Source organism: Ovis aries, chromosome 17 (genome assembly GCF_016772045.2).
Source record: "Ovis aries strain OAR_USU_Benz2616 breed Rambouillet chromosome 17, ARS-UI_Ramb_v3.0, whole genome shotgun sequence".
Classification (NCBI taxonomy): Eukaryota; Metazoa; Chordata; class Mammalia; order Artiodactyla; family Bovidae; genus Ovis; species Ovis aries.
The window spans coordinates 69,557,886-69,569,454 of NC_056070.1; the positions used below are offsets into that span (position 1 = coordinate 69,557,886).

Here is an 11,569-nt window from a genome sequence, read left to right on the forward strand (position 1 = left end):
GAATTCTGATCAGTCTGTCCTGCTTCTGGGCTGTGCTGTTTACCCGGCCCTGAGCTCAGAGAGCAGCCCGTCTGTTCCGATGGGAAAGCCAAGACCCAGGCAGGGGCAAAAGCTTAGTGGCAGCGGCTCTGGCTCCCGGCCCACCTACAGCTCTCTGTCCGGCCAGCGCGGGCAGAGGGTGGACCCCAGGAAAGTTCAGCTGTGAGTCAGCTCTGAGGGCCCAGGGGATGGGACATAGAGCGGCCGGCGGGACCCTGCTTCTGCAGCTGCGGGTGGCCGTGGCCGTGGTGATTCAGCTTCCCTCTGCCTGCCTGGAGGGGGGCCCGCCCCTGGCTGGGAGACGGAGGAGGGATTAGGGTTAAGGAACGGGGGAGGGGCATTTAGGGGCCCGGTGGGCCAATTCTTCTGGATGCTGAGGTCCCACGGGATAACTGTGGCCAGAGATTAGGTGGTCCCGAGACTGGACTAGGTTGGAGTGTGCTGCGGGGTTGGGGGTGGTCCTTGAAGATGGAATCTCCTGAGAGGTTAGGAGTTTTTCATCTGGAAGATACCCCTCTGTGTTCGTCTCTATTGGGGGGCTTGCCTTGGCGCTGGGCGGGGCGGGGCCTGATACCCCACTGATGCGGGGAGGACAGACAGGCTGACCACCCCGGCTGGGGCGGGGGGTGGTCTGCGGACGGAGGAGGAGCCCCGAGCGGGCGGCGTGGGGGCGGGGCGAGACGGCCCTCCGGAGGCGGGGCCTGACCCGAGGTGGCGGCCCGGCTCGGCCCAGTTTTCCGGGTGGGGCGCGTGGGGCGGCCGCGGAGGCGGGGCCTAGAGTGCAGAGCCTCGCTATCCGCCCGAGCCTGGCGGGAGCCACCGCCGCTGCAGCCGGAGCCGCCGGGAGCCGGAGCCACAGCGCAGGCCCTGCCGGAGCCGAGCCGAGCCGAGCCGAGCCGAACTCGCCGCCTGACACCGGCCGGAGCGCGGGGCCGGCGCGTCTGCCCGCTGCTGGGCCTGGGCAGTGTCGGACGCAGCGAGCCGGACCCACCGGCACCAACCCGGCGCGGGAGCCCGGATCGCCCCCAACCAGGCCTGGCGTGAACTAGGCGGAGGACCCGGGGACTGGACCGAAGAGAAAAGGGATGGAGGATTCAGTCTAAGCGTAGCGTGGGCACTCGGGCGGGAGGAGAGTGGAGACTTCGCCTGGCACGGGCAGAGGTGCCCGGCGCTTACTAGGCCAGGCTTGAGCACCAGAGAGCCTGGCATCCCAGCTGAAGCGACCTGGGCTCTGGTCTCCCCGCGCCGAGGACACCGCACAGCTACTGGACCTCCGCTGCCGCAGGCTGGGCGCCAGAGGCTGTGCCCACACCTGCCTGAGACGGGGCTGGTCCAAGGTGGGGCTCTCTGGTGGCCCAGAGCTGGTCACCGGGGAGCCGGCCTCTTGCCGCGGCCCCACTGGTACCCATGTGCCGTTGCCCGCCGGAGCACCATGACGTCAGGATGACCTCTGCCGAGGCAGTGGCGGGGGCTGGCGGCGCTCGGTGGGCCGGGTCCGCCGAGTGGCCCCCTGACACCCCGCAGGCTCTTCGGCGGCCTGGCCGGGCCCGGGTGGCCGTGGCCGCGCTGGTGTGGTTGCTGGCGGGAGCCAGCATGTCGAGCCTCAACAAGTGGATTTTCACGGTGCACGGCTTCGGGCGGCCCCTGCTGCTGTCGGCGCTGCACATGCTGGCCGCCGCGGGGGCCTGCCACCGGGGGGCGCGGCGCCCCTTGCCCGGGCAGACCCGCCGCCAGGTGCTGCTGCTCAGCCTCACCTTCGGAGCCTCGATGGCTTGCGGCAACGTGGGCCTGAACGCCGTGCCCCTGGACTTGGCACAGCTGGCCACCACCACCACGCCGCTCATCACGTTGGCCCTGTCCGCGCTGCTGCTCGGCCGGCGCCACCACCCGCTGCAGTTTGCGGCCATGGGTCCGCTCTGCCTGGGGGCTGCTTGCAGCCTGTCGGGAGAGCTCCGGACGCCCCCGGCTGGCTGCGGTTTCCTGCTGGCGGCCACCTGCCTCCGCGGCCTCAAGTCCATTCAGCAGAGTGAGTAACCTAAGTCACTGGCTGAGGAGGTGGGAACCCAGGTGGGACTGTGGGAGTGTGGCCTGGGGAACCCTGTGAGGGGGTATGGCCGCTATCCCATTTTACTGATGACCAAACTGAGGCATGTGGCTTTGGAAGAGGCAGGAACTGAGGCTCAGAAAGGGCCAACTGCTCAGTGATTTCCAGGCCTCAAACTTAGGCTCTAGAGGCCCAGCTGGTTTTGTCCCCATTTGACACATAGAGGGGCTTGCCCTGGGCCATGTAAGCAGCCGAGGCAGAACCCAGTCAGACTGTAAAGAATCTGCCTCCAATACAAGAGACCCAGGTCCAATCCCTGGGTGGGGAAGATCCCCTGGAGAAGGGCATGGCAACCCACTCCAGTATTCTTGCTTGGAAAGTCCCATGGATGGAGGAGCCTGGCGGGCTACCGTCCATGGGGGTTCCAAAGAGTCGGGCGCAACTGAGCAGCTTTCACATCACTCCGGCAGAGTCCGTGCTGTCCTGGTGATGTGGCATAAGACTGTGGGCCCAGAGGGAGGCTTGACAGTGGGAACTGGTGGGAGAGAAAGAGGGCAAGATGGTAAACCAGGATTTGGAAGTGGTGCGGAGGGTGGGGCTTGCCAAGTCTGGGAAGGGGTGGTGTCTTCTGGGAACTGCAGTGTAACAGGCCCTATACTAGGTGTTCATTTTGAGTTGTCATGGCAACCACTACTTTCATCCCCATTTTACAGATGATGGAACTGAGACCCAGAGAAATTCATGATTTTCCCAGAGTCACACAGCTCCAAAGGACCAGAATCCTGGTCCATGTGACTCTGGACCTTAGCTCTGGTGGAAGGGGGTTGGGGGCTCTGGGCAGAGGGTAGGGTGGAGATTCCAAACCCAGACCCTGCAAAATCACTCTGCTGGAGGGAGGTGATCACTTTCCTGCCTGTCCTACTGAGGGTTCTTCGAGTCACAGCCCCCACCCTGTCTCTGCGCCTACTCAGGGTAGGGAGGCCTGCGTTCCAGCCACATGTGGGCTCATAATTCCCAGGTGACCTGGGGCGGATCTGGAGCTTGTCTGGGCCTCAGTCTGCCTGTCTGTTTGGTGGAGGAGGTCAGAGCTGACAGAGTCCCAGGACTTTCTTGCTCTCCCTCCCTGCGGTTCTGAGATCCTATGACCCAGGCCTGGAAGAGGGAAAAGGTTGTTCCAAGGGCACTGGGCTGGGGTTAGGGCAGCCTGCAACCAGGAAAGGTTGAAGTCAGAGCTCAGGCCTGCCCTGGAATCAGGACCCAGAGGCTCTGTCCCCATCTTCCTGGGCCCTGAGGCAGGGCCAAAGCCCAGTTCTATTTTTGCCTTCAGGTTACTTGAGAGCTGGGGCCTGAGCTCTGGGCATGAGTCAGTGGGAAACTTGACCTTGTGCCCCACCCTGAGCAGGGCCAGAAGGCTGGGAAGGCCCCAACCTAAGGCCCACACCACACCTGCTGAGGCCCAGCCTCCTCACCCGAGAAGAGCCCCGCCAGCAGGACAGGCTGTGGCCGGCCAGGCCTCGGGCACACGGACAGGAGCTGGCAGGTGCCTGGCATCAGGCACCTTAGCCTCCTCGGCTCTGCCAGCTCCCTCTTTGTCACCTGCCTGCCCCTGAGGCAGGTTGGATGCTGGCTCTGGGCTCCCACAGGGCCCTCTGCGTCCCCATCAGGACTCCATGTGCCTTGTATTGATATTATAGCCACTTGGTTACCTGTCTGCCTCCCACCAGGCAGGAGCTCCGAGAGGGCATGGTTTAGCTTTGGGGCAGCTCCATGTCCCCAGCACTTGACTTGGGGCCTGGCGCAGGCAAGGTACCACTTAAACGGTGAATTTGTTAATGGTCTGATGGAAGAATTGGTAGGCTGCTTAAGCTGCTTGGCTCATTATGCTAAGGAGAGAGCTTAGGAGGCTAATAGAGATGGGAGCCCAGCACAGAGGTGGGTCGGAACAGACTGGAGGCCAGGGATGAGGTGGGTTTTGGACAAGAGATTCCTACTCGCAGACTTTCCAAGAAAGTCACCAGGGCCAATTTAGACTAGAATGTGAGTGACTGACACCAGCTCCTTTCCTGATGGCACACTCCAAGGGAGCAGAGGATGAAAGTCCAGGTCGAGGAGTACCCAGCAGCTTGCCTCCTTCCTGGGCCAGTTGCAGGCCTGGGGGGACCACACGTGGAGAGGAGTGATGCTACCTCTCCCCTCACAGAAAGGCTGGGAGATGGGGTGCCAGCGCGCTGAGACTTGTCCTCAGCCACACCCACCTGCATCAGGTTGACCCCATTCCCATCTGCTGAGCTCTCAGGCTGGTGGGGAGACACCCTCAGAAGGAGCGATCACAAAGCAGGGAAGAAGTGCTAGAGCCACGGTGGGCCCAGCCGTGACTGGGATGGCTGCTTCTCGGGGAGACCAGAGAAGGCTGCCTGGGGGAGGAGGCAGGCAGTGGTGGTGACAGCTGCGCCCTGACTATGGGTACGTGCTGCGCCCCGCTCTTCACACGGCCAGAGCAGGAAAGGGCATTCTGGGAGCGGGACGCAAGCCCTGCCAGGGCGCGGTGTCAGCCAGCGGGTTGCACGTAGGGAGTCATGACAGCTGCCGTGGGCAGCAGTTGCCCCTGGGCACGGGTCCTGCGCTCAGCACCTCACACGCCCCCATGAGGGCATGTTGTTACTCCGCCTGTGCTCCCGCAAGGGGACAGGCATAGAGAGAGGGTGACCTGTGTGATATCACACAGCTCGTGATGGAGCAGAGGTGGGATAAGCCCAAAGCCAACAGAACGGCGTCCAGAGGGTGTTAGTCTGCATGTGGCTGAAATGTGGCATGTTCGGATGATGAAACGGAAATGCCTTTGGAGGAGAAGTTGAAATGCAGGGTTTGGGGTAAGCAGGCAGGGGAGAGGTCACTGAGGAGGCCGGATGACAGGTCGGTGGGGTAACTGACTCTTTTCCTGGGCTGGAGGGGACAGTGTGTGGGGGGAGGGAGAGGGCTGGCTGGATTATAGAACATGGGGCATGGGGCCGAGCGGGGAGGTTAGAGCCTGCCTGCCTGGCTCTCAGAGAGTGAAATTCGCCAAAGGTGAAGTTCACCTGCAATCCTGACCACCTGCCAGTGATTGCACCTTGAACACGAAGGCCACAGGCAGCTAATGGTGCTAAATTTGGAGCCGCCAAACAGGAGGCATTCCAGTTATCTGTTCATTTCTAGAAATGCTTGCCAGAAGGACTGTTGCCTAGAGAACAAAGCCAAAACATCAAAATGAAATCGAGAGAGAAATAAGATTTCCTAAGCATAGCCTCTGAGTAAGTGCCTCTGTGGTTCTTTGGAAAGTGTGTGTCAGAAAACACATTGAGGCTGAGAGAGCCCTGGGAGGGGCTGGGGAGACCTTACTCATCTCTCTCCACGAAACCTTGGAGAAGGCACAAAACCGCCGTTGCCTCTTTGCAAGTACCGTCATTTCAGCTCAGCCCTGTGAGATTTTATGACGGGCCCTGCTTCCTTTGTGAACCAACTGGGTGGTAATGTGTACACACACAGGCAGACATGAGCAAGATGCTAGGAGGCCCTCTTTCCTTTAAAGGCCAAGGTTTCCTCTGTGTCCTGGATTTGTCTTGACAAGCTCCAGCGTCCATAGTGAAAGGTGCTAACTATCTGCGGTAAACCGTGAGTGACAGGGATTTGCCCTGGCGGTCCAGTGGTTAAGACTTCATCTTCCAGTGCACGGGGTGCAGGTTCGATCCCTTGTCGGGGAACTAAGATCCCACGTGCCTCTTGGCCAAGAAATCAAAACATAAAACAGAAGCAGTATTGAAACAAATTCAATAAAGACTTTAAAAATGGTCCACATTAAGAAAAAAAATCGTAACAAAACAAAACACACCCACACTCACGTAGTGAGTGACAGCTGGGCCCAACAATGACCTCGTTGTTGTGTCTGTCATCCCAGTGGTCACAAGTGATTGAACATGTGACTCAGATGGTTTTGAATATTTTCAAACTCTCTCTCTTGTAACGTAAAGGCCCACATAGCTAGTGCGTGGCCGAGCTGGGAGTGCTGCAGGGAGCAGCGTGGCAGCCACACCGTGGGGCTGGGAGTGCCAGAATGGCCGAAGCCAAGGAAGCACAGCTGGGGCCCCTTGGTTCAGCACCTTCAAAGCTGGTTATGAGTCCAGGATGTTTTTCTTCAGGGCCTGGGAAGCCCCTGGAGATTTTTTTCTTTTTCACATTTATTAATCAGTGGGATATCACAGATTATTGTTTCAGCTTGTGGGAGGAATCAGTGATAACAGGCTTATTCCTCTTGTTTTTTTATGCTTACTGACTGAAGCTTACCTGATAAGGGCTTTATGCACATTATTTTAATCTGCATATTTAAGGTTTTACTGGGGCTTCCCAGGTGGCGCTAGTGGTAAAGAACCCGACTGCCGATGCAGGGGACACGGGAGAGACTTGGGTTCGATCCCTGGGTCGGGAAGATCCCCTGGAGAAGGGCATGGCAGCACACTCCAGTCTTCCTGCCTAGAGAATCCCAGGGTCAGAAGAGCCTGGCAGGCTACAGTCCATGGGGTCGCAAAGAGTCGGACACGACTGAAGCGACATAGCCTGCACAAGGTTTTATTATCCCTGGACTCTGCAGGTGAGGAAACCTAGGCCTCCAGAGGTTAAGGGCCAGGTCACAGCTGGCCAGGAGCAGACCGGGTCACCACCCAGGTGGTCTGACCTTCCCGTTACAGAGCGGGAGCCCCTCATTCTGCTGGAGGGGCTGGGGCAGGCTTCCTGGAGGTCGGGGCAGGCTGGGCTCGCGGGGGGTCGCCTGGCGCCCGGTGCTGACGGCTGTTGTCCTGGTTGCAGGTGCCCTGTTGCAGGAAGAGCGGCTGGACGCGGTGACCCTGCTGTACGCCACCTCGCTGCCCAGCTTCTGCCTGTTGGCCGGCGCCGCCCTGGTGCTGGAGGCCAGCGTGGCACCGCCGCCCGCCCCCACCGACTCCCGCCTCTGGGCCTGTGTCCTGCTCAGCTGCCTCCTGTCTGTGCTCTACAACCTGGCCAGCTTCTCCCTGCTGGCCCTCACCTCGGCCCTCACGGTCCACGTCCTGGGCAACCTCACTGTCGTGGGCAACCTCGTCTTGTCCCGGCTGCTGTTCGGCAGCCGCCTCAGCACCCTCAGCTACGTGGGCGTGGCGCTCACCCTTTCTGGAATGTTCCTTTACCACAACTGCGAGTTTGTGGCCTCCTGGGCTACCCGCCGGGGCTTCCGGCGGAGGGACCAGCCTGGCAAGGGTCTCTGAGACCTGAGAGAGCACAGGGACCACCCGAGACTGCCCTGGCCTGAATCCAGCCTTGGCCCATGGCCACGGGAGAGTGCAGCCCCTGGGGCCATCGGGGGAGACGGATCTTCCCGCAGGGTCGCCGTGGAGGCTGCAGTGGGGTCTCCTAGAGCGTCCCGGCTCCTGTCCCTGCCTGCCTCTCCTCATCACAGACCCCACTCACCACTGGATGGTGGGTCCAGGCACAGTCGCTGTGCTTGTCAGAGTACTTATGACGATTAGGGTCAAGTACTGCACTGAAAATTGCTGGCTAAGCTTGGAAAACCTCACCAACGTTCTGACAGTGATGGTGGTGATGGTGGTGATGATGGCGATGATTCTTGGCCGTCGCACAATCCTTCCTCCAGGAAGTGGGGGAGGCAGCTAGGGGGCCCAGGGGGTCGTCTGTGCCAACTCCAGGCAGCTGCTGTGGCCTCAGCCCTGGGCCCCCCAATGTTCGGTCTTCCGTCCTCAAATAAACTATTTTTGCTTGTACACCTGTGTCATTTCTCGGGGTGGCGGCCAAGGAAACACAGGCACACCAGCCGCCCACCCAGAAACAAGGACCTGCTCCCGCCCTCACTGGGGCCTGGCCAGCCCCCACACTGGCCCAGACCGCTGCTCTGACCCCTCACGCCATTTTCCCACAGCCTTGAGGGGAATCTCTTAAAACGCATGGTTTCTGTGGCTCCACGCGGCTCGTGGGACAAGGTCAGGCCTAGCCCCGCGGCCTCTCCCCTCTCCCCTCCATCGTCACTGTTCAGTCGCTAAGTCGTGTCTGACTCTTGGCGACCCCACGGACTGCAGCAAGCCAGGCTCCTCCCTCCTCCACTATCTCCCGGAGCTTGCTCAAACTCATGTCCATTGAGTCGATGATGCCATTCAACCATCTCATCCTCTGTCGACCCGTCTCCTCCTGCCCTCAATCTTTCCCAGCATCAGCGCCACCTTCAATCCACACCTCCTTCCATCAGGTACCCCGTGACACCCAGCCGCCCACTGGAGTTTCTGCACATGCTGGTCCCTGGTCTGTGGTCTTCCTACATCAGCTTCTCCCTTCTCATGGCTAAACCCTTGCCTGGGGGTGAAAACCCAAAGTGTACAACTCTCCTCTAAAAGAAAAACCAGAAAAGAAGCCTGAGGAAGGAAAGGCCTGGGTGAGGGGCCGTGTCCAGGGCTGTGAGCACAGCGGGCAAGGAATGGGGTGGTCCCATGGCAGCAGGAGCGTGGGGGTGGGGGGTGGGGCATCTGGGCAGCCGGCCTGACCCAGCTGCCTCACTTCCCATCCTTCCCTTGGCTGCAGGCATTTAACTCCAGCCACCCACCTGTCTCCACTGCAGGCCCCCTGTTAAAAACCATAAGGTCCCTGCCTTGGTTAGAGACTCTGGGGACCTAATCCTACTCTGCCCGCTTCACTGTGCCTGGGGCAGGTACCTCCCCTCTCTGAGCCTCGGTTTCCAGATCTGCAAAATGGGCTGGTGATCCCCGGGGAGAGGATTTCCACCGAGGACCTGGTGGGCAGGGCCAGGGGTGGAGGGGGGACAATGGGGCCAGTGGGCTTGGTCCCTAGTGTGAGCTAGTCACCCACTCTCTCTCAGGCTCTAGGTGCATCTGGAAAATGGGAGGATGGGGTCTGGATCTTGGCCAGGCCGGGGCTGGGGTCTAGAGTGCCTGGGACTCAGAGAAGATTATTAATTCCTTCATGTGGCTGGAATTTGTGGTCAGGGCTACACGGAGGGTCGGGCCCAGGCTGGGGTCGGGGCAACGAGGGCCTGGGGAGCGCCTGGCACAGGCAGGACTGGTGCAGAGTTGCCTGCCCTGGCCTCTGTGCAGGCGGGTCTAGCGGAGGGGAAGTGGGCCTCGGCTGAGTCACTGGACACCCACCCTCTGTGTGAGTCAGAGAAGCCACCAGCCCAGCCCTGTCCTGGTGTAGCCTGAATACCTCCGGGCTCCACCCTGAGGCTTGGCCAGATGGAACAGAGGATGGATGGTTTCTGGCGGGTGGGCCTCCCTGGTCCTCAGGACCCTTCCCCTTTAAAGGGGCCTCCTGCAGCTCCCTGGGCCCTGGGGAATGCTTGGCTTCAGAGTGAGCCTCCTGTCTGATCAAAGCCAGCCCCTGGTCGGGGTAGGGGGGCAGGGGGGAGTTGGAGCTGTGCTTGACCTGGGAACCACCCAGCATTGAGGTGTTTCCTTCAAAGTCAGAGGTACACCCCTCCTAATCACTCCCTGCTGGAGTGGGCACAGTGAATGCTGGCCTGGGAGTCAGAAAGCCTGGGGGTGTGTCCTGGTCCCCTTTCTCGCCGTCTGACCTGTTTGGTTTCCCCTGGCTTCACAGAGAACCTCATAGTGAAGGGCTCAGGAGGTGATTCCCATGGACAGCCCTCTAGGCTCTGCTTCTAACTTGTCCTGTTGCCTCCGGTGAGTCACTTGACCTCCCCAGCCTCCCTCTTTGTACCCAGTCTCGGCTGGGAAGCCTTCTTGGGATGACAGATGTCACCTTCCTTGGGGGCGGTTCCCTACCCCAGCCTTCCCCACCCCACGCCAGTCTGGGTTGACAGCCACAGTTGAAGGTCACCCCAGCTCCCTGCACCTCTCCAGGAAGGGCTGCCGGCACATCCCGCTCTCAGAACTGGTTTGTCTCCGAGACATTTGCTCACCGCCGTGTCCCCAGCACCAGCACATAACCTGCCATGGATGGAGTAGGCGGGAGATAACACAAGTCAAAAGCAGGGTTCAGACCTGGGTTCGAACCCCAGCCCTGGCATGTCTGAGCTATGTGACCCTGGGCAGGGGTTTTCCCCTCCTGTGCCTCTTGTGTGTTAAGTGGGAGGATGGTGGGGACAGAGCCTCACGAGCCTGTCTGGCTCTGGGAGGCTGCAGGGGCTAATATGGGGCAAGTACTTAGCAATAGTGGCTGAGACTGGATGAAAAATGAACCAGTCGATCTAAGAAAGAAATGAGAGATTTTATTTGCACTGAGTTTAAAGACTGTAACCCGGGAAGGGCATCTCAGAAAGCTCTGAGAATTGTTCTGCCCGTTAGGAGTAGGGTAACAGTTATGTAAGTATTTTTGAGATGGAGGGCTGTACATCAAATGACAGTTTACGTAATCTGGGTCTAAGCGTCGCCGTGGTGGATCATGTGACCCCCTTCCAAGTTTCAAGAAGGAGCATTATCTTTTGAGGCATTGTCTCGATGCTGGGAGAAATGTTGCTCTTTGTGGTTGAGCAGGTGTTCCTGCTGGTGGGGTGTTCTGGCCGATGGGTACTTGCAGATGCAGAAGGCACAGTGTGGGCAGAGGGGAGGTGGAAAAGGCAGAGAAGAGTTTACTGTGTTGAGCTTTTTCCTGTCTTAACATAAGGCGTGAATTTTATTTCACAAACTTACTAGGTCCTTGAGCCATGTGAGCAGACGGGCTCACCCCAGGCGCCTCCCAATTCCTCTCCCAAGGCTTTCCGTGCTGTGCGCTCCCGCCTCACAGGCTTCCCCTGCTCACCCAGGGCCCCAGGGCATGCCCTCGGCCCAGCTCCCACCCCCTTGCCCTGCCTTGGAGGAAGCTGGCTCTGTGCTGGGCATCCTGCCATTGTAGATTCAGAACAAAGCGGCTGCCTTGTCTCAGCCCCAGCTGCCAGGGGGCCCCTGCCCAGCCTCCCCAGGGGGGCCTTGGATTCTCATTCCAGGGGGCCAGGGCAAACGAGGACTCTTGCTCCCGAATCAGCTCAGGGATGCCAGGAACAGACCATCATCACACTGTTCCTGCTCAGTGGTAAATACTTCCAGGAAATGACACAGAATACCGCGGCGTGCCATGGGAGGTTCCGATCGGGCAAGGACCACGATGGAACAATAAACACTTCTGGTGATGGCCTCCCGGGATCTCAGCTTCCATCTGTGCCCTCCTGACCGCAGTGGCCACCATGCGCCTCCTGCCTCCTCTGAACACCACCAGGCAGCTCTTGTTGCCTGGGCGGGGCACTTCTCTTTACATGCTGAAACTTTCTTTGGCGGAAGGACCCTTGTCCATGCTTCTTATGCTGTAGCCCAGCATCAAATCAGCTGAAGCAAGCTTGCCAGTAGATGAACCAGCAACCCTTTGTACCTCTGCCAAGTCTCCCAGGCGGTCCAGTTCAGCCCTTATATATACAGAAAATGGAAGCCCCCAGAGATGGCCACAGTACGTCCAGCTGCTGTAACG

General features: G+C 59.7%; 1 protein-coding gene across 1 annotated transcript; it reads left to right on the forward strand.

The window, feature by feature from the left end:
• Positions 1-850: 850 nt before the first annotated feature.
• SLC35E4 (solute carrier family 35 member E4) lies at positions 851-7,869 on the forward strand. The gene is made up of 2 exons (XM_027956777.3): positions 851-2,065; positions 6,923-7,869. The coding sequence occupies exons 1-2, from the start codon at positions 1,447-1,449 to the stop codon at positions 7,354-7,356; spliced, it is 1,053 nt and encodes a 350-aa protein (XP_027812578.1). The 5' UTR covers positions 851-1,446; the 3' UTR covers positions 7,357-7,869.
• The last annotated feature ends 3,700 nt before the right edge of the window (positions 7,870-11,569 follow it).

Bases quoted from the DNA above. Each gene is read 5' to 3' on its own strand.
- SLC35E4 (XM_027956777.3), top strand. From the start codon at position 1,447: ATGTGCCGTTGCCCGCCGGAGCACCATGACGTCAGGATGACCTCTGCC. The intron at 2,066-6,922 runs GTGAGTAACCTA...TCCTGGTTGCAG, and splicing joins CCTCAAGTCCATTCAGCAGA to GTGCCCTGTTGCAGGAAGAG.